At 35.9% G+C, this 23,839-nt stretch overlaps 1 protein-coding gene across 5 annotated transcripts in view; it reads left to right on the forward strand.

The window, feature by feature from the left end:
• Positions 1-23,839, forward strand: part of LOC106088486 (calcium-binding mitochondrial carrier protein Aralar1) — a 102,024-nt gene that overhangs the window by 26,971 nt on the left and 51,214 nt on the right. The window contains exons 1-2 of one of the 5 annotated variants that reach the window (XM_013254012.2): positions 10,583-10,943; positions 11,184-11,418. The exons of 2 other annotated variants lie outside the window; for them this stretch is intronic. In XM_013254012.2, the coding sequence (XP_013109466.1) occupies positions 11,395-11,418 (24 nt within the window). In that variant the 5' untranslated portion in view covers positions 10,583-10,943; positions 11,184-11,394. Of the gene's footprint in view, positions 1-10,582; positions 10,944-11,183; positions 11,419-23,839 lie in introns of those variants that run through there. 2 more of the 5 variants (XM_013254009.2, XM_013254010.2) reach the window with 2 other exon arrangements.

Raw genomic sequence — 23,839 nt, forward strand, 5'->3', positions numbered from 1 at the left:
ATACGCCTAGGAGCAGGAAAGTTATAAAAATTAGGGCTTGTGTGCTAGTGTTAGTGAGTGGGATGATAGTCAAGTAGGTATGATTTCACAAGTGGTGCGGCTTAAATTCTATGTGTGTCTTTGGCACTTCCTTGATTTTAAGATTGGCTGTAGATACGAGGGTGGGGAAAAAAGGGTAAAAAAACCCCTGTAAAGTGATGGCATTAAAAAAAATTGGTCATATTTCGGGGTCTAAATAGGTCCGTACACGTCTTGAAAGTCATAAAATTGAATTCCCGTATATATTGGGTTGCCCAAAAAGTAATTGCGGATTTTTCATATAATCGACGTTGACAAATTTTTTCACAGCTTGTGACTCTTTAATTGCATTCTTTCTTCTGTCAGTTATCAGCTGTTACTTTTAGCTTGCTTTAGAAAAAAAGTGTAAAAAAAGTATATTTGATTAAAGTTCATTCTAAGATTTATTAAAAATGCATTTACTTTCTTTTAAAAAATCCGCAATTACTTTTTGGGCAACCCAATAACTCTACTGGGATTTGGTACATGAAATTCAAGTATACTATACAACAATAACTCTTAATACGACTTAGAAAGGCCGATTTTCGTATATGATCTCCATTTGAATCAGTTTTAATATTTGTTCGCTTTGACCGAAATGTGTATGGCAGGAATCCTTCTTAGCTATCCAAAGGGTCTTGAAGATAGCATACGGCCGACCTTGACATATGGGCCTGAATGTTAATCCCGAGAATATTGAAAAGTTCAATATCCCTTTATATCACTTTGACTTTTCAGACTTCTGGTTTTAGGAGAGCTACGGTATTGGAAATTCTCAAAATTGACAAAAAATCCTTAAACACATCTTGCAATCTTTAAGAATTGTGCAACAAAATGTAATTTGCTTAAGGACCACTTAGTAGTTGATGTACCTCAATTAACATTCATTTGATTACAAAGATGTTTTTGTTGTTGTTGGTTCTTCCATCGTTTGCTGCAATTTGAGATTTTTAATTTAATTGCATCGCTGTATTTGCACAAAACGTTTCCATTTTCCGCTTCGGATACATTTCCTCTTAGCAACTTTTTTTTTGTTCTCTTTTCTCGGGAAATTGTTCTAATGACCTGATACGGCGATGAGCCTTAGGGTGCACAAGGAGAAAGAGGTGAAATGTAATTCCAGAGGTTAATTAGACGTTTATTCCCCTCTTCGTTATCATGAGAGGCGATTGCCTGCACCCACTGAGGGTTATGGTTGTTACACTTAACTGAATGCCGAGTAGGTGCTAATTGCTGTGCAATTTAATGGACGTCATACTCGTACCTGACCCACGTGTAGTCAGTCTATGGGGCTGTAGGAGATAGTCAGTTAAGTAATGGGCATCATATTTCATAATAAAGGTCAGGAAAGTTAAATTTGTCATAATTTTTATACATTTCCTAAGGGTTTTATATGGAACAATGCAATGGTGCAGTTATGGTGAAAGAAGATTTATTTGGTGAGAAAACGAAATTTTCCTTGAAACCCTATTTTCGAAAAAATTTTAACAATATCTTATAAAAATCTTATACAAATCAATTTGTGTTTGTCGGTTTGTTTGTTTATTCCGTAGAGAATCAAAAATGGCTTAACCGATTACCTAACAATTTTCACAGATTCTGAAGGTTGGTCTGGTAGGAAACATAGGCTATATAATTTGTTGTTATCGGGAGGGGGCGGACCCTCCCCTTATCCCAAAAGTACTTCCGAAAAATAAAAGTGGACCGATCGGGACAAAATGGGATTCAAATGAAAGTTACTCAAGAGTAGAGTACGAATTTCATAATAAAAGTTGGGCCCAAGTACCTAGGGGGCCGCTCCAGCCCCAAAACCTCTTAAAAGAGGTTTATATGACGATCATGACAATATGGAACTCAAATGAAAAGTATTCGGGAGCAGATTACGAATATGGCCGGAAAGAAGGAATAGGTTTGATAATTTATTGATATCGGAAGGGGGCGGTCCCTCCTCCGTTACCCCCAAAACACCACCCAAAATCAAAAGTGGACCGATAAGGACAACATGAGTATCAAATGAAATGTATGCGGGAGAAGATAACGAATCTGGCATACAAATTCATGTCCAAGTATAGGGGGTCATCCCACGCCCAAAATGGGATCTTTAGCCAATCACTGCTATATGGGACTCGGTTTGTTTGTTCCGTATAGACTCAAAAACGATAGGACCGATTTTCTCGAAATGTTCGCATGTTGTGTAGGAGGGTCTGGAAGGAAACATGGGCCATACAATTTTTCGAAATCGGAAGGGGGACGGACCCTTACACCAAAACACCACCCAAAATCAAAAGGATCAGGAAATTAGAGGTATCAAATGAAAGGTATTGGAGAGAGTAGAATACGAATATGGTATTCAAATTTGAGTCTAAGTACTCATCGGCCCGCCCCAACTCCAAAACTCCCCCAAATAGACATATTGGACGTTCATGTCAATATGGAGCTCTAATGAAAGGTATTCGAGAGTAGATTACGAATCTGGTATACAGAATCAGATCGAAGTATAGGTGGTCATCCCAAACCTATAGGTGGTCATCCCAATAGACATATTGGACGTTCATGTCAATATAGGGCTCAAATGAAAGGTATTCGAGAGTAGATTACGAATCTGGCATACAGAATCAGATCGAAGTATAGGTGGTCATCCCAAACCTATAGGGGGTCATCCCAATAGACATATTGGACGTTCATGTCAATATAGGGCTCTAATGAAAGGTATTCGAGAGTAGATTACGAATCTGGCATACAGAATCAGATCGAAGTATAGGTGGTCATCCCAAACCCCTGAAACCTCCCCAAATGGGCATATGACCCATCATGACTATATGGGAATCGGTTTGTTTGTTAGAATCAAAAACAGCCGAACCGATTTTCTTATAATTTCCGCAGATTGCGTAGGTTTTTCTGGAAGGAAACATATAAATAGTTTTAGATATCGGATGGGGGCGGACCCTCCCCTTTACCCCCTCAACCAAAAGTAGACAAAAAGGCACAATATGGGTATCAAATGAAATGTATTGAGGACTAGAAAACGAATATAGTATTAAAATTTGGGTACAAGTTCCCAGCGGGCCGCCCCAAACCCAAAACTCCTCTAAACAGATACATTCGAAGTTCATTCCAATAGGGGACTCAAATACATAGTATTAGGCAGTAGGCTACAAATATGACATAAAAAGCTAGGTCCAAGTAATGGGAGGTCGCCCCACCCCCAAATGGGCATATTAGCCGACCTTGGCTATATGGGACTCAAATGAAAGGTATTTGGGAGTAGATTACGAAAAAGACATTAACATTTGCGTTCAAGTATAGGTGGCCCATTTCCTCCTAAAAATACTTCAAATAGGTAAATTGACCCATTATGACAATATGGGACTCAAATGAAAGGTATTTGAGAGTAGAAAACGAATTTGTTATCCAGTTTTTGAGCCAAGTGTTTGGGGGTACGCCCTACAGCACCCTAAAGCAAACTGAACTGAATTTCCGACTGTGACAAGGAGCTGAAATCAACAGTATTTGGGAGTAAAGAAAGAATTTGATATTTATTTTCAGGGCAAAGTGCTGGTGGGCGCCCAATCCTCAAAACACCCTCCAAACGGTTCATATTTACCGACCATGGCAATGTGGGGATCAAATTAAAGGGATTTGGGAGTGGAGCACGAATTTGATGTCTATAATTGAGTCCGAATGTCTCCGATGTCATCCCTCCCCAAAAAAGTACTTGTCATTACCCTAATTTTCAAAAACACCAGATCTTGGAGATTGGTAATGTGATTCGTTCGATTCGGTATTGTTGGGGTCGGGTGCCTCGGGGGCCACCCAAAACCGGCCAAATGGATATATATACCAATCACGACAATATAGAGCTCAAACAAAAGGTGTTTGAGATAAAAAAAACGAATTTGATATCCAATTGAAGAGACATGTGTGTTGGGGAGCCGCCCCATTCCAAAATACCTCCCAATTATATAAAAGCTATTTGGGGTGGAAATTTATTGCTTTTCAGGAAATTGATACTCATTTTTGGGACAAAGACCCTGGGGTCCACCCCATCCGCAAACAGAACTTATTTACCGATCATGCCATTACGGAGCTCATTTAAAATGTATTTGAAAGTAGAGCATGCATCTTATATTTATTTTAAGGGCCAAGTGTCTGGATGGCCATCCCACCCCCGTAATACCCCCTAAACCGGAATTATTGACCAATACGTTATAATAGGATTAACAAGTAAATGCGTGCTAAGTTCGGCCGAGCCGACTCTTGGGCACCATAGATTCTGCTAAAATATGGGAGCTATATACCATGTTCTTGACCGATTTGAACCGTACTTAGCACAGTTGTTTGGAGTCATAACAGAACACTATATGCAAAATTTCAGCCAAATCGGAAAAATCACCGCTTTTAAGGGCTCAAGAAGTGAAATCGGGAGCTCGGTTTATATGGGAGCTATATCATGTTCTTGACCGATTTGAACCGTACTTAGCACAGTTGTTGGGAGTCATAATAAACTCAGAGTCATAACAGAACACCGTAGCAAAATTGCAGTCAAATCGGATGAAAATCGAGGCTTCCGAAGGCTCAAGAAATCAAATTGGAGATCGGTTTATGGGAGCTATACCGTACTTGGCTCCGTTGTTGGGAGTCAAAGAAATCGGACAAAAAATGCGGCTTCCAGGAACTCAGGAAGTCAAATCGGGAGATCGCTTTATGTGGAAGCTATATCAGGTTCTTGACCGATTGGATCGTACTTGGCACATTTGTTGGAAGTCATAACAAAACACTATGTGCATAATTTGAGCTAAATCGGACAAAAAATGCGGCTTCCATGGGCTCAAGAACCCAAATCGGGAGGCCGGTTTTTATGGGAGCTATATTCAAATTTGAACCGATATGGCCAATTTGAAATCCCGACGACGTACATCAATATAAAGTATCTGTGCAAAATTTCAAGCGGCTAGCTCTACGCATTCGATCGCTCGCGATTTCGACAGACGGATGGACGGACATTGCTAGTTCGAATCGGAATTACGAGACGATCAAATATATATTGGGTTGCCCAAAAAGTAATTGCGGATTTTTCATATAATCGGCGTTGACAAATTTTTTCACAGCTTGTGACTCTGTAATTGCATATTCTTTCTTCTGTCAGTTATCAGCTGTTACTTTTAGCTTGCTTTAGAAAAAAAGTGTAAAAAAGTATATTTGATTAAGGTTCATTCTAAGTTTTATTAATGCATTTACTTTCTTTTAAAAAATCCGCAATTACTTTTTGGGCAACTTTATATATATATATATATATATATATATATATATATATATATATATATATATATATATATATATATATATATATATATATATATATATATATATACTTTATGGGATCCTAGATCAATATTTCGAGGTGTTACAAATGGAATAATTAGAATGACGTGAGCTCTTAGAAGCCAACTTTTTTACCTGATTTAGCTCAATTTTGGCCCAAAAACCTATCTTATTGCTTGCAAGTTTTATCCGAATCATCAGTGCCAAGTTTTATCCGAATCGATTAATATGGGGATATAGACCCCCCTAAGTACCGATATCCTGATATGACTTCTTGAGACCGAAATAATACAAATACCAACTCTGTTAATAAGGGTAAATTTTTAACGGTATCCATAGTGGTGGGTGCGCAAGATTCGTCCCGACCGAACTAAGCACGGTTTTACTTGTTTTCTTTCCCCATCCCATTACAAAGCACGGTAATTAATTTCATCTCTCATAACTGTGAACGGTACCTGTGTGTGTGTGTGTGTGTGTTTGTCTTCTATTCAGCTACGGTCAGTTACGAGCCCTCGTGAGTATGGCTCAAAATGGAAAATACGACCAGCAATCATTTTATGCTCATCAGCAAAAACACTTACAATAGCTCAACGAATTTAAAGGAGTGTGTAGTTTATGTTTTGGTCATTGAGAGTCGTTAGCGTCAACAACGATTGGTAGTATGTGGTGCTAGCTTGCAATTCGCTGCATGTCTAACATGTGTACTTATTTTTAAGGCTTGCTGTTGTTCTCTGGTGTCAGCTTCTGAAGTCTCAACATCACTGATGGCTGGTGTTAATATTTAATTATGTGTAGGCAATAAAAAATCTTTTCTTCCACCATCAATGTGTATGTATATGTATATATATGAAATAATTACATTTTTATTTCAAAAATATATTAACCACATAAGGAAGAACCCCCATTTGGATCATATATATTAGACTATAAATGTATTGTCCATAATGGCAAGCAAGGGGAGAAAGTCTTTTGTATACTCACAACCCCACAAAAGATTTATTGCAAGCGGATGGTGATAGTGCACGTGGTAGATTATGGATGGCCTTGACCCATTTATTGCCACGCGAATTGAACGAGCAGTTTTCTATCATACTTTGGTAGAGTTCTATACAGTGAACAATGTTTGAATTTCAAAATGTTTTTAGTGTCAACGCATGTAAAGAGTTAAAGTTGACAAAAAATTTCTTGTAAAACATTGCAGAAAAGAGTTATATTGGGTTGCCTAAAAAGTAATTGCGGAATTTTTAAAAGAAAGTAAATGCATTTTTAATAAAACTTAGAATGAACTTTAATCAAATATAGAATTGCCATTTTGTTCGATAACCTTTTGCCATCTTCCTGGCAAATTTAATATTTCACGCTCATAGAACTTCTGGCCTTTATCTGCAAAAAACTGAACCAAGTGCGATTTTATAGCCTCATCATTGTCGAAAGATTTACCATTTAAGGAGTTCTGCAAAGATCGAAATAAATGGTAGTCTGATGGTGCAAGGTCAGGGCTATGTGGTGGATGCATCAAAAGTTCCCAGCCAAGCTCATTCAGTTTTTGGCGAGTGACCAAAGATGTGTGCGGTCTAGCGTTGTCCTGGTGGAATATGATACCTTTACGATTTACCAATTCTGGTCGCTTCTCCTTGATGGCTGTATTGAATTTGTCCAATTGTTGACAGTAAACATCCGAATTAATCGTTTGGTTCCTTGGAAGCAGCTCAAAATATACCACACCCTTCCAATCCCACCAAACAGACAGCATAACCTTCTTTTGGTGGATATCAGCCTTTGAAGTGGTTTGAGCTGGTTCACTATGCTTGGACCATGATCGTTTTCGACTAACGTTGTTGTAAACAATCCATTTTTCATCTCCAGTTATGATTCGTTTTAAAAACGGATCGAATTCATTGCGTTTAGGGTGCATATCACAAGCGTTGATTCGGTTTGTTAAATGAATTTCTTTCAATACATGTGGTACCCATATTAAAATTGATGCCAAACAAACAAATGTAAACAAAATTTCGCGCACTTTTTTTCTAAAGCAAGCTAAAAGTAACAGCTGATAACTGACAGAAGAAAGAATGCAATTACAGAGTCACAAGCCGTTGAAAAAATTTGCCAACGCCGACTATATTACTATTATATTACCGACAATTACTTTTTGGGCAACCCAATAGTTACAAATTAAAAAAAAAAAACGCTAAATCTTATATATAAAATTCAATTTGTGTTTGTTTGTTCCGTATAAACTCAAAAACGGTTGAACCGATTACCTTGAAATTTCACAGATTGTGTAGGTTGGTCTGGAAGGAAACATAGGTTATATAATTTCTCGATATCGGACGGGGGACGGACCCTCCCCTTTATGCTAAAAACACTATCCAAAATCAAAAGTGGATTGATCGATTTTGGTTTTAGGTCGGCCCCCTAGGTAATTACACCCATTTTTTAATATTCGATAATCATATTCGTTCTCTACTCACGAATAGATTTCATTGGAGTCCTATATGGTTCCGATCGGAACCATTGATTTTGGGCGATTTTGGGTTTGGGATGGCTCTCTAGGAGCAAATTTTGAATATCATATTCATACTCTACTCTCGAATACCTTTCAATGGGCTATTATAGTCCCGATCGGTACACTTTTTATTTTGGGCGGTACTCTTGGCGTGACACCCTAATTACTTGTATCCAAATTCACACCATATTCGTATTCTACTCCCGGAAACCTTTCACTTGAGTCCCATATTGTCCCAATCGATCCACTTTGATTTTTGGTGATATTTTTGGGTGGTTTTGGGCTGGTACTCTACGCCCAAATACCTTTTATTTGAGTCCCGTATTGTCTCGACCGGTATACTTTGATTTTTGGCCGTACCTTTGGTGCCGGTTTTGGACTTGGAACGGAATCCTAGGTTCTTGGACCCAATTTTAAATATCATATTCATACTCTACGGCAAAATACCTTTCATTTGAGTCCCATATTGTACCGATCGGTCTACTTCTAATTTTGGGCGCTACTTTTGGCACGGTCTTGGGCCTGGGGTGACCTCCTAGGTAATTAGATCCAAATTTTTAATACGAAATTCGTATTAAACTCCCGGAAATCTTTCACTTAAATCGCATACTGTCCCAATCGATCCACTTTGATTTCTGGTGATATTTATGGAGTGGTTTTGGGCTGGTACTCTACGCCCAAATACCTTTTATTTGAGTCCCGTATTGTCTCGATCGGTCCACTTTGATTTTTGACGGTACTTATGGGGTCTATTTTGGGCTTGAGACGGCTCGCTATGTTCTTGAACCTATTTTATATATCATATTCATACTCTACGCCCAAATACCCTTCATTTGAGTCCCATTTTCTCCCGATCGGTCTACTTCTGTTTTTGGGTGCTTTTTTTGGGACGGTTTTGGGCGACCTCCCTTGTAATTAGACCCAAATTTTTAATACCAAATTCGTATTTAACTCACGGAAATCTTTCACTTGAGTCCCATATTATCTCCATCGGTCCACTTTGATTTTTGGCGGTACTTTTAAGGCCGATTTGGGCTTGGGACGGTTCCCTAGATTCTTGGACCCAATTTTAAATATCATATTCATACTCTACGCCAAAATACCTTCCATTTAAGTCCCATATTGTCATCGGTAAATGTCATGCTGGACGGTTTTGGGAGTGGGGATACCCCTCAGACATTATAGTAGAAATTTTTATGTCAGATTTGTACTCTACTTTTAAATACCTTTCATTTGATACCCATATTGCCCAAGGCGGGTGCCCCGTTGGGTAGTGTTTTTGGGGGTGGGGGACCCCCCGATGCTTAGGGTGAAATTTGTATGCCAAGTTATCCCATATTGTCCCAATCTGTAAATATTTCCATTCGGGAGGATTTTAGGATGGGGCGTCCCCCGAGGTTATTTGACCCCGAAATTTTATACCAATTACTCTGCCATCTGCGAAAATTTCATGAAAATCGGTTCAGCCGTTTTTGAGTCTATACGGAACAGACAAATAAACTAACAAACAAATAGACAAACAAACAAAGCGCAACAATTTCATTTTTATACCCTACACCACCACTGTGGTACAGGGTATTATAAGAATCACTTTCCGATTCGATGAAGCCATGTCCGTCTGTCCGTCTGTGAGTCCATGTAATCTTGTAATCAAGGTGCAGGTCGTATCATCATCACGAAATTTGGCACATATTACTTTTGTGGCGCAAGGACGAATGCTATCGATTTTAGTAAAAATCGGTTCAGATTTAGATATAGCTCCCATATATATGAATCGCCCGATTTGCACTTTGTGACCGTAGTAGCTACAATTTTCAACCGATCTGCACAAATTTGGCACGGACTGTTTTGTTACAGATTTTAACATATCTGCAAAATTTCATCAAAATCGGTTCAGATTTGGATATAGCTCCCATATATATGTATCGCCCGATTTGCACTTAAATGGCCGTAGTAACTACAATTTTCAATCGATCTGCACAAAATTTGGAACGAACTGTTTTCTTACAGATTTTAACATATCAGCGAGATTTCATCAAAATCGGCTCAAATTTGGATGTAGCACCCATACATATTTATCGCCGGATTTGCACTTATATGGCCATAATAACAACAATTTCCAAACGATCTGTTTAAAAATACATATATATATATATTCATATATTGCCCGAATTTATGAATTTAGGGTAGGTGTAGGGTATTATACAGAGTCGGCTCCGCCCGAATTTTGCCTTTCCTTACTGGTTATGTAATAAAGAAAAAGAAGATTCTAACCCCTTGTCGCTCTAAGAGCACAGACTAATGCAGTGCCACTGTAATGCACAACCGCTAATTGCTGTTGTTGTTGTTTTCCCATAATTTTATTAACAAAGCGTTAATTGTAAATGAATTGTAAACAATTTTCTCAATTTCTTCTCAAAAATAAAATGCATTAAAAAAAAAGCTTTTCTAAAGAGAAAGATACTGAGAACAGCATCAGCCGATTGCCTGGCGGCTGATAATTACAGCTGATATCGTAGTCGTCGCTGTTGCAGTCGTCATCAAAACGATACTGCCTTGTGAGAGAAACCGAACTACCGACTGTTGCGGCCGCTGCTACTGCTACTGCTGCTGTCGCCTCTGTTGTTTTTCATTTCGAAACTAACGGCAACGGAAAAACATCTCAAAACGTCAAATATTCGCAATGGTAAATCCCAGCAGCGGTGACAGTTACTAAACGAACGACAAGGGAAACTGACGTGTTTCGTAGAACTCCTACTCTTGTTCTTGCTGTGTGTGTGCGTGCGTGCATATATACTATTACTCGGTGGCATTTGAATTTTTCGGCTTTATTTTCCTGACGGTATTCTCTAAGTTCCCAAGTTAAAGAAAGATCACGCACCAAGAGGGTGAAAAAATACTATCCAACATCAAAATCGTCCATGAAAGTGAATGTCATTTGAAAAAAATTTGAATAAAAAAAAAATAAATTATAAATTTTCGTGGCTATTTATTTATATGTTGGATATGCGGTAGACGCGTGACACTGAGCGAGGGCGGCCAAGTGAATCAATATGTGCGGGGTTGTGTTAAAAAAATATATCATAATATTGTTGTTGTATTTGGTGTATACAAGCCAATTTCTAGTCATTATTTTTGGAAATTTGCTTTTTTTTCATATAGAAAAAAAATTTAAAGTGTGTTTTTTTTTATTGAAATTTAAATTTTCAACCCAAGCAAATTCGAATTTCAAGGTTTAAGTTTTTTTGTGAAAATTAAAAATCATTATTATTTATATATGATTTTTTTCAAATAGCCTTTTGACAACCACATTAAGGAATATATAAATACAAACTATTACCAAAAACTATAAAAAAGTGAAAAAAGTGCATTTACATAAAATCCGAGTTACCACATTTTGTGTCATCATTTTTGCAACTTTAGTGTTCCTCTAAAAGTCTGCTGCTTTTATAAGTTTTTTTCTTAAGTAACAAACATATCAACTTTAATTTAATACTTAATCCACAATGCATGACGATAAGAAATCCGAGGTAGGTTCTGAACTTTAATTTACATTGTGTAACGTTTTACAAATCTATTTACAAATACAAATTGTGCTCAGGTTCTTAGAACAGATATCACGAAAGCTAGAAACGTGTTGTATGTTTGTACAAAATCGTTAAATCGACTATGTAAGTGGTATTAATCCAATTATACTTGGGGTCATGTCTATAAAATTAATAACAGAGTAGAGTAAATGTAGAATTTTCAACGAACATGCCATGATGAAACCGATCTAAGGATTTTTCGCATCTTTCCGATTCAATTTGAGCTGGAACGTCTTGACACAAAGCTATTCACCTTTGTAAAGACTTTTTAGAGAACTCGAACATAGGCTGACACGTTGAAATGTACACTGTAATAACCAACCTATACCAAATCACTATATCCTCAAAATTGACTCGCTGAGTTTTCATTGCAAATAAAGATAATGGATAACAAGTTTTTCGCCCGGTATCTCTTTATAGGCAAACGGACAACGGATAAGAAATGCTATGCTATTGGAGCTATATCAAGCTATGGACCGATTTGGACCATACTTGACTTGGTTGTTGGAAACCATAGTAAAAGTCATTGCGCAAAATTTCAACCAAATCGGATAATAGCTGCGCCCGGATAATGGAGGCCCAGGAAATAAAATCGGGAGACAAGCTTCTAGGAAACGAACAAGGATAATCAAAAGACCGGTTTATATGGGAGCTATTTCAAGTTATAGAACGATTTGGACCGTACTTGGCACATATATTGAAAGTTAAAACAGAACACCGCATCCAAAATTTCAGCCAAATCGGACAAAAATTGTTGTCAAATCGGGAGATCGGTTTATATGGGAGCTATATTAGATTAGAGACCGATTTTGACTTTACTTGACACAGTTGTAAAAAGTCATAAGACTACACTATATACAAAATTTAAGCCAAATTGGAGGAAAATTGAGGCTTGCAGGGGCTCAAGAAGTCAAATCGGTAGATCGGTTTATATGGGAGCTATAACAGATTAGAGACCGATTTGGAACGCACTTAACACAGTTGTTAAAAGTCATAAGAGAACACCATGTGCAAATCGGATGAAAATTGTGTTTTCCAGGGGCTCAAGAAGTCAAAACGGAGCTATACCTGATTATAGACCGATTTGGACATTACTCGCTACAGTTGTTGGAGGTCATAACAGAATGCTATGAACAAACTTTCAGGCAAATCGTTCGAAAATTGTGGCTTCCAGGGGCTCAAAAAGTCAAATCGGGCGATCGGTTTATATGGGAGCTATACCAAGTTAATGACCGATTTGGACCGTACTTGACACAGATGTTGGAAGTCATAACAAAACACTACATGCAAAATTTCAGCCAAAGCGAACACAATTTACGGCATCCAGGAGCTCAATCAAATCGGAAGATCGCTTTATATGGGAGCTACAACCAAATCTAAACCGATATGCCCCATTTGCAATCCCCAATTACCTACATAAGTATTAAGTATCCGTGCAAAATTTCAAGCGGATAACTTTACGCGTTCGACCCCTATCGTGATTTCGACAAACGGACGGACGAACCGACATGTCTAGATCGAATCAGAATATCGAGAGGATCAATATTTCGAGGTCTTACGAACGGAATGACTAGATTAGTATACCCCCATCCTATAGTGGTGGGTATAATAACAAAAAGGATCGATCAAGACATTATGGGACTCAAAAGATATTTGATAGTAAAATACAAACATCATTGCATCAATATTTGAGGCCTCATTCCAATAATTCCATCTCTTTCTCCAAAAAACACACCGGAAACCCCACCAAAATCTAGAAAAGGTATTTTGACAAGTATCAGGGAGCATTAAAAATACCACCAAAAGAAGTCCTATCAGGGTAATAGGGACCTGTATTAAAAGGTTAAAAAAACTAAAATAAAATAAAAAAAGGAAAAAAACTAAAATAAAATAAAAAAAAATAGAAAAATATATTTAAAAAAAAAATTTTGAATAAAATTAAAATTTAATGCAACGAAATAAAAAAAACAACAAAATATAAAATAAGCAGGGTAATATAGGCCTCTATTGAAAGGTAAAAATATTAAATAAAATAAATTAAAATAAAAAATAAAATAAAATACAATAAAAATTTTTTATTTTAAAAAATAATATAAATGAAATAAAATAAAACAAAATAGAAAAATATATTTAAAAAAATAATATTGAATAAAATTAAAAATAAATACAGCAAATTAAAAAAATTAAAAAATAAATCAAAAAACAAAAATATAAAATAAGACTATGTAAGGGTTTATACAGCAAATCTTCTTATGGTGTTTCGTTGGCAACTTTTCCATTCCAACTTATTCATCTGACCAACTTATGAGAAGATTATTTCTATGTAGGCAGTAAAATATATATTAAATATTAAAACCCACACACAACAATGTTTGCAATGCGTGCTTATATACATACATATGTATTATAAGGGTGGTTGACGTACTTATGTCTTAATATATAATATGTAAAAACTCAAAATAAAAATAAAATTTTCAAAATAACTCGTTCTATATAAATTTGGTGCTTAAACGCAATCTTGAATGGCCAATATAATGGATTCATGCCTCACTAATGTCTGTATAAATATTTTTTATTTCTTTGTCTATAGCTTGTGTGTGCATTTTAGCCGAAATAATTTCGTGGTATATAATATTGTGAAATAATCGCGAGTAAAGAACTTGTATTCAATGAAGTCTTAATTTTACTTTCATGGAATTAGATGATCACATTTTTAGATTGTCCTCCAGGGATGCCAAAAGCCTAACAAAAATTTTTAAATTTTGTATAAAATTGAGTAAAAAAGCTGTAATTTAAATTTTCAGTGGTGGTTATCCCTTCATTAATGCTGGCGACATTTTTGATGTATTTAGCCATTGTACGAAGAGATGCGATAAAGCAGCAAGATATTCCGACTGCACGCATTGATATGAAAAAGTAGCTTCGACTTCTTAATAGCATGGTTGTGAGAAAATGTATATTAAATGAAATAGGCTAATAATGCTCCCGTGACAAAATAGGTAACAAATTTGTGATTTCAAAAAAAAAAAATATTTTACGCAAAGGGTAAGGGGCATTTCTTTTAAATGCAAAAAAGCGTCTATTCTGCATAGTTTTCGGGTTTACGGTGACCTAAAAAGCACCAAATCTAGTGCGTAAAGCACTAATCGACCATTCAGTGCCTTATTTCTTTTGCCAATAGTTGATACCTTTTCGAATTTTTGGTGACCTAAAAAGCACCAAATCTAGTCCGAAATGCACTAAGTTGGCATCACTGCTGTCCTCTCCAAACGCTTCAGATTACAAATTGCCAAGTTCACTAGGTATAATTATCACGTTTGTTTTTTCTTCTCGTTATTTTAATCTTTTAACAACAAATTAAACTTGTTTGAGGAAAAGCTTTTTCCGGGCATAACTTTGACATTGAGAATGTCATTATTAGTCCGCTGGTAGGTTGTTAGTTCGCAGTTAAAATGCGATGCTCTTTGTTAAGTGGGTGAAAAATAATTAAGCCAAATGCAATGTAACATCTATGCACTTTCTCTCTTTCTACCGCTCTTTGATAAATGCAAGGCTTTATATTTGCACTATTTTATGGAAATTACAACACATGTGCGCAAATTCTTTGCCTTTTCTATAAAACAGTCAACAAGTAAACATGCCTACTTCATATGCGTGCATGATACTCAAAAGCAATAACAACATACACTTACATTTGTGTCTACATAGTATGTATGTATGTACAGTTGCATATGCGTCTAAATAATAAATGTATCTCAGCAAGCACCATGTGCACTTGTTCGGCTCCAAGTGCACTACGATTAGCCTACCCCCTGCCTTTTTTGTTTTCGCTATTCTTAACACCTTACGGCAACAACATTGTCATTTTGCTCTCATGTAATAACTACAACAGATTTCTGATATTGTTCTAGTTGTTGTTGTGAGTATTATGGTGAAAAATAGTGTGATAAACACTCACACACCCCTCCCAACCACCCACACACAAAAATAAAACCCCTCTCATTAACCCATTAGATTTGACTCACTTATTGTTTTGTGCCGAGAATGAGCCGCTGCAGCGTCAAGAGCACTTATGTTTGTTTATTTCATACGTGAAAATTGCATATAATGCCCATATACATACGTGCATCCTCCTGTATGTATGTTTGTAAGACCGCATATCTAAAAATGTGTGTTAGTTTGTATTCGAGTGTGTGCACAGCCACTTTAGTAGACTCTAAATTCATTTGGATTTCCTATATGTTTTGTGTGGATTGTATATTAATTTTTTGTGTTGTTTTACGCGGCACTTGAATAGTGATTTTGTTTGGGTTTTGTAGCTATTGTAGCTACACCGCAAGATATTGAGATATTGTGACTGGAGGATCGCTTTAGGTAGGGGATAAGATATTATCTTATTTAGCTAAGGTATCTACTTAAGTATTTAAAATATTTTAACTACATAAGAAACAAGTAAAAAGGCGTTAAGTTCGGCCGGGCAGAACTTTGGATACCCACCACCTCGGGAATATATGTAAACCACCTTTCGTCAAAATACGGTGCAAAATGCATACCTTATGACCCATAGCAGCTATATCGAAATATGTTCCGATTTGTACCAAATACTTATAAGTATTTCTTTGTTCAATTGTATAGAACAAAACCTTAAATCGCGAGATCGGTCTATATGGCAGCTATATTCAAATCTGGAACGATCTGAGCCAAATTGAAGAAGGATGTCGAAGGGCCTAACACAACTCACTGTCCCAAATTTCGGCGACATCGGACAATAAATGCACTTTTTATGGACTCTAAACCTTAAATCGAGAGATCGGTCCATATGTCAGCTATAATCAAATCTAGACCGATTTTATTTTCATTTATTATTTGTAGGATTCGTACACCTATTCTTTAATTAAGGACCCATAAAGCGAACTCTCAGCCACTTGTTAAATGTTTGTATGTTACGTTCGTACTCTACTTCTAAAACCCTTTAATTTAGTTCCAGATCTTTTAAACGGCAACCTGTTCTTTCGAACAGGTCCTTGAGTATAGTAAGACTACATGTCCGTTGGTGCATTTTAGGGTAAAACTCTCTGAAAGTTGTATCCATATTTCAAAGTTAGGTTCGAACTCTACTTGTAAAGTCCTCATTGTCTTGATAGGTGGTTCAAGGAAAAAGGACGACCCCCAAACACTTGACGTCAAATTTTTAAGTCAGATTCGTTCTGCCTTCCATTCGAGACACCATATTACCAGATCGCGCTACACAAAGTACGTTAGTTTCATCACATGATCATATTAATTTAAACTATTTGAATATTGCAAATAAATCTCAGTCTATACGAAAGTAGAAACGCACAAAAAGATATTAATGTTTTACCTTTAAGCATATGGGACCCATCACATAATGTAAGCAAAAATACTGCACCCTCTTTCCTTCACTTGTTTTAACTCTCCGCTAACTACTTCATTAAATGCATATTAATAACTTTGAGTCCTTTTAAGGTTTACTTCAATGCTTAAATATATGCGTTGCCAAGTTGTATTTAACCGTTGCCAACATAACGTTAGCCGCAGCTTAAGCTACGGACTGACCTTCATGTCAAAGAACACCAAGTAGGGCCACACGCATCACTACACCACACACCCGCACTCCAATAGTGACCTCTGTTAGCATACTCTTTCTCTCACATGTACCAGTCACCTCTCGCACTCTTACCACAAATAACGGTGAGCAACAATAATTTGTTGTGTTTCTGCTTCTTCTCCGTTTACCTAAAATTTATTCCTCATTTTCATGAATTTTCTTTTCGCAAAATTAGTTTTAGTATATCTTCTGCACATATTTGGAAAAATATTTTTCGATTGATGGCAATTTTATTAAAATCCATTTAGCTGTTTGGCCGTAATATGTACCACAATCTCGCCTTTATAAAACCCTTTGCCGTTTAGTAATACAATATTCACATCTCTGGAAAAATATCTTTCGATTTATGCCAATTTCATTAAAAAATTTTCAGCGGTTTGGCCGTAATATGTACCACAAACTCGCTTTTACAAAACCCACCTTCTCCACATGACCATAAAATTGTTTGTTTGTTTGTACAGGCTCGCAGAACATATAAAAACAACAACAACAAAACTGTAAATGCCTTCCACACCAAAGCTGAGCCTAAAGGAATTGGCTGACCTACATGCCAAGTAGGGCCACGCACATCACTCTCCCACAACACTCCTCACCAAAATAGTGATACTCTTTCTCTCGCACCATTTGTTTCTCTTACTCTCACCACTAATACTCCCACCTATGGCTTTGCACTCACACCCATAAGAAAAAACCCAACAAAAATTTGCTGTGTTTATGCTTTTTTTACTTTTATTGACAATTAATTCCTCATTTGCATGAATTTTCTTTAGGGAAAATTGTTTTCATATATATTCGTCACTTCTCTGGAAAAATATCTTTCGATTGATGGCAATTTCATTAAAATCCATTAAGCCGTTGGGCTGTTATATGTACCACAAAATCGCAAAATGCTTTGGCCGTTTAGCTTTTTAAAGCCGGATCTTAAAAAACCAAAACGAACAAGTAACGAAAGAAAAATTTGATAAAATTTTCTACTAAAATAAAATTTTCTTTTGGAATAAAATTTTAAAAAAATTTTCTATAGAAATAAAATTTTGACAAAATTTCCTATAGAAATAAAATTTTAACAAAAGAGTCAAGTTCAGCCGGGACGAATCGTTTATACCCACCACCGCAAAATTAAAATTAAAATTAAATAAAATTAAAAATAAAATTTTCTTTTGGAATAAAATTTTAAAAAAATTTTCTATAGAAATAAAATTTTGACAAAATTTTCTATAGAAATAAAATTTTAACAAAAGAGTCAAGTTCAGCCGGGACGAATCGTTTATACCCACCACCGCATGGGATAGTTTCTTTGAATGACTTTCAAATATGTATCAGCTCCATCAAGTTATGGACCGATATGGACCGTAAGTAATTGCACTCTTTAGAGGCGCCAGAAATCGAATTAGACATGTCCGTCCGTCCGTATGTCGAAAATACGCAAACTTTCGACGGAGTATAGCTAGGCAATTGAAATTTTGCACAAATACTTCCTATTAGTGTAGGTTAGTTGGGATTGTAAATAGGCTATATAGGACTATATTTTGAAATAACTGCCTTATAAACCGATCTCGGATCTTGGCTTCTTGAGCCTCTAGAGGGCGCAATACTTGCACGATTTGGCTGAAATTTCGTATGAAGTGTTTTTTCTGACTTTCAACAACTGTGCCAAGAATGGTCTAAGGCGGTTCATAACCTGATATAGCTTCCATTCAAACCAATCTCGGATCTTTAGTTTTTGAGCCTCTAGAGGGCGCAATTCTTCTCCGATTAGGCTGAAATTTCGCATGAAGTGTTTTTTGTTCTGACTTCCAATAACTGACTTATTGGTACATAACCTGATAAAGCTTCCAAATAAAGCGATCTCGGATCATGACTTCTTGAGCCTCTAGAGGGCGCAATACTTACACGATTTGGCTGAAATTTTGTATGAAGTGTTTTTTCTGACTTCCAACAACTATGCCAAGAATGGTCTAAAGCGGTTCATAACCTGATATAGCTTCCAAATAAAGCGATCTCGGATCTTTACTTTTTGAGCCTCTAGAGGGCGCAATTCGTCTCCGATTAGGCTGAAATTTCGCATAAAGTGTTTTTTGTTCTGACTTCCAGTAACTGTGCCACGAATGGTCCAAAACGTCCATTCCAGAAATTTTGTACACGGTGTTTTGCTTTAGATATCCAACAACTGTGCCAAGTAAATCGGTGCATAACCTGTAATAGCAGCCATAAAAACCAACCATCCGATTTGACATTTTGAGCCTGTAGAAGGCTCAATTTTCACCCGATTTGGCTGAAAATTTGCACCTAGAGTTTTGCTATGAACAACCGTGCTAAGTATAGTTCAAATAGGTTTATAACGTGATATCTACTATATAAACCTATTGCCCGATTAAACTTATGAAACCGCTAGGGGGCGCATTTATTTGGTTGAAATTTTAAACGTGGCATTTTTTATGACTTCTAATAGTCATGACAAGTACAGTCCATCTGTATCTGTGGATATATCTCCAATATATTTGAAAAGGTCATTCAAAGAAGGTGTCAAATGCGATCCATGGTGGAGAGTACATAAGATTCGGCTCGGATGAACTTATTTGGTGTTTTTACACCATTTCCAAGTTCCAGCATTATTTCTTTAATTTTTTTCTGTGTATCACCTTTTATAATTTTTGAGCGGTAACGTTTTTGCTCGCGATAATAAGTGATTCACCTGATCGTTTAATCGTTTTATTAATGCCGGTAAAATTAATTGTATAATTACCATAAAACAACAAATGCTGTAAATCTAAATAATGATTAATTTTTTAGTTTTTTTGAATTTTATTTTGTTCTATAAAATTAAAAATAAACAAAATAAAATGATCAAATTAAAACGACAACCGCTTGTTACTAATGACATCGATTAAAACTTAAAAATTATTTATTTATTGAATACTCCTATAATTAGATTTTCATTTGAACATTTTCTGCCTAACAAACATAAGGATGTTATAGCCACAAAGACACCTTTTCAAGTATATTTTTTATTATATTTATTTTAAATGTATTGGGTTGCCCAAAAAGCAATTGCGGATTTTTCATATAGTCGGCGTTGACAAATTTTTTCACAGCTTGTGACTCTGTAATTGCATTCTTTCTTCTGTCAGTTATCAGCTGTTACTTTTAGCTTGCTTTAGAAAAAAAGTGTAAAAAAAGTATATTTGATTAAAGTTCCTTCTAAGTTTTATTAAAAATGCATTTACTTTCTTTTAAAAAAATCCGCAATTACTTTTTGGGCAACCAATATAAACCTTTCCCTTTTTTTCGAGAAGATGAATTCATAAAATTTTCATTTGTTTACAGATTTTCCATTTTAATTTTATCCTTGGCGGTTGATTCACACGCCCTCATATTTTTCATTTTACAAACAAATATTGGCAGAGACATGCTATTTGTTATCTTTTTTCCCCCATCTGCCAAACGACTGGCTGGTCTGATTGCAATGGCAAGGGCTTTTCAAAGTTCTTTCATTTGTTTGAATGTATCATGGAACTGGAAACAAATCGAACGACCTTTGCATTGAAATTCATAGAGAAAATGAAAAAACAACGAGTAAAAGCAATCTTAGTTCGGCCGGCCGAATTTTATATACCCTCCACCATGAATAGCATTTGTCAAGTTCTTTGCCCGGTATCTCTAAGGCATACAAAGGATCATGAATAAGAATTACTATACTAATGGATACATATCATGTTGTGTACTTGGTTTGGATGATGGAGACCATAGCAGAAGTCATTGGACAGTATTGCTACCAAATCGGATAAAAAACGCGACCTATAAGGGCTCAAGAAATAAAATCGAAAGATCAGTTTATATGGAAGCTATATCAGGCTATGGACAGATTCAGGCCATGTTGACACGTGTGTTGGAGGTCAAACGAGAAGTCTTGTTAAACATTTCAGCCAAATTAGACAAGAACTGCGGCCTATAGAAGCTCAAAATGTATAATCGTTAGATGCGTTTATATGGGAGCTATAAAAGATTATGAACCGATTCAAACTTCTTTAAACATCTATTCAATGTCATAGGCAACGTGATAGTACAAAATATAAGAATATTTATTATTTATGGGGTCTCAGCTCAATATCTCGATGTGTTACAAACGGAATGACGATATTAGTATATCCCCATCCTATGGAGGATGGTATACAAATATAAACCTACAGCAGAGTTTCCGCAGGCATAGAGATTTTTTGGCAAACATTTTTCTGTACCGTTTTTTTGTGGTTACGATTCTAAGGCTATTTAGCCACTGACACTACGTCCCAAATCAAATCATGTATCGATATGAGAATCGATCCACAAATGCCTTCGTAAATTGGAAAATACGAAGCCAATCTCGGTCCAAATTTCAACAACTAAAAATTAAAACTCGTATATCTCCGAAACCAGTGGAAATATTCTATACCTCAAGCGAACATTTTTGTAGGAATTTTTGAGCACTATACAGCAAAAACAAATTACCCAAAAATGAAGAATCCCGAACAATTTTTCGAAATGACAAGGTGACCAACTTTACGGGCCTGCCACGAGGCGCGCAAGCCTTGGGCATGATCTCGATAACATCTCAGCTTTAACCACTTCGAATTTCAAAGAGCTATATTTATCCGTTCTCAAAAGGCATATGTTTTACTAGTTTTTTTTTTATTCTATCCCACTGTGCGATCGATCAAGCGCAGCAATTTCTTTGCTCTTTCGAGTTTAACTTTTTTGCTTTAGTGTAAGATCATACGCCCTTTGGAACTTGTAAGGCTTTCCCCTGTGCTCGTTTTTCAATATATGTTGCATACTGCTTGGGATATATCACATCTTTATCCATTTGATTGCCACTACGCCGTGGATTTCGTTGAATTCGTCCCCCACCATTTTTGGTGTTATTGAAGTTGTTTTGGACCGTTATATCATTGTAACGATTTATGGTGTGGTACAAAAACATTTTGTTCACTTTGATGTTTGAATTCGCCAACTATAGCCGGATGTGATTTTCCAGCCAAATATAACCTAATCACAATATCAAGCTTGAGCACCAACTCCATCTCACTTCCATCGTGTCATGTACTGTATTTTATTCTATTTCGTTATACCCACCACCATAGGATGGGGGTATACTAATCTAGTCATTCCGTTTGTAACACCTCGAAATATTCACCAATACCCCATAAATTATATAAATTATTGATCGTCTCGACGTTCTGAGTCGATCTAGCCATGTCCATCAGGCCGTCTGTCGAAATCACGATAGCGGCCGAACGCGGTCGGAGAAGATTGAAAATTGACCATATCGGTTCAGATTTGGAAATAGAGCCCATTAGCCATGGAAGCTGCAATTATTGTCCGAATTGACTAAAATTTTACACATGGTGTTAAATTATGACTTCCAACAACTGTGCCAAGTGAGGTTCAAATCGGTCTATAACCTAATATAGCTCCATATATAAACCGATCTCCAGGTTTGACTACTTGAGCCCCTTGAAGCCTCAATTTTTATCCAATTTTACTGAAATTTTGCACATAGTGTTCTGTTATGACTTTCAACAACCGTGCCGAGTACGGTTCGAATCGGTCTATAACCTGATACAGCTTCCGTATAAACCGATCCCCCGATATGACTTCTTAAGCTCTTATAAGCCGCAATTTTGTCCGATTTGGATGAAAATGGGCATGTATTTTTATGTTCTGGCTTCCCACAACTGCGCCAAGTACAGATCGAATCGGTCTATAACCTTATACAGCTCCCATATAAACCGATCTCCCGATTTGACATTTTGAGCCCCTGGAAGACACAATTTTTGTTATTTTTTATATTTATTTTATTTTATTTTATTTTACTTTATTTTTTTATTTTATTTTATTTTATTTTATTTTATTTTGTTTTATTTTATTTTATTTTATTTTATTTTAATTTAGTTTATTTTATTTTATTTTATTTTATTTTATTTTATTTTATTTTATTTTATTTTATTTTATTTTATTTTATTTTATTTTATTTTATTTTATTTTATTTTATTTTATTTTATTTTATTTTATTTTATTTTATCTTATTTTATTTCATTTCATTTCATTTCATTTCATTTCATTTCATTTCATTTCATTTCATTTCATTTCATTTCATTTCATTTCATTTCATTTCATTTCATTTCATTTCATTTCATTTCATTTCATTTCATTTCATTTCATTTCATTTCATTTCATTTCATTTCATTTCATTTCATTTCATTTCATTTCATTTCATTTCATTTCATTTTATTTTATTTTATTTTATTTTATTTTATTTTATTTTATGTTATTTTATTTTAATTTATATTATTCTTTTTTAACTTTTTCCCGTTCATAATATTTCTAAAAATACGGCAACTCTGGCACTATTCATATGCCAGATCTAGAATGGGGTTAACAGGAAAACAGAGCGCAAAGAATTTTTTTTTTCTCAAACAAACCCAAATTATTTGCACATAAATTTGAATCTACTTTTGTGTTAAGTGCAAACTTTGCTTTATGCACCGCCACAAATGTAAACAACTATAGCGCCACAAAACTATCTTTTTGGACTCTGGTGTTGTGTAGCGAAAACTACTACCACCACACCACCTACAATGGGGCGGTAAGGTCAATGCAGTTGTACCACTATCTACATCAACAAAACCACATCACCTGCTGCGAAGAAAATAACCATGACTGTGGTGCACCGCATGAACCAATAGAGCCAAACTG

The sequence above is a fragment of the Stomoxys calcitrans genome, chromosome 2 (genome assembly GCF_963082655.1).
Source record: "Stomoxys calcitrans chromosome 2, idStoCalc2.1, whole genome shotgun sequence".
Lineage (NCBI taxonomy): Eukaryota > Metazoa > Arthropoda > Insecta > Diptera > Muscidae > Stomoxys > Stomoxys calcitrans.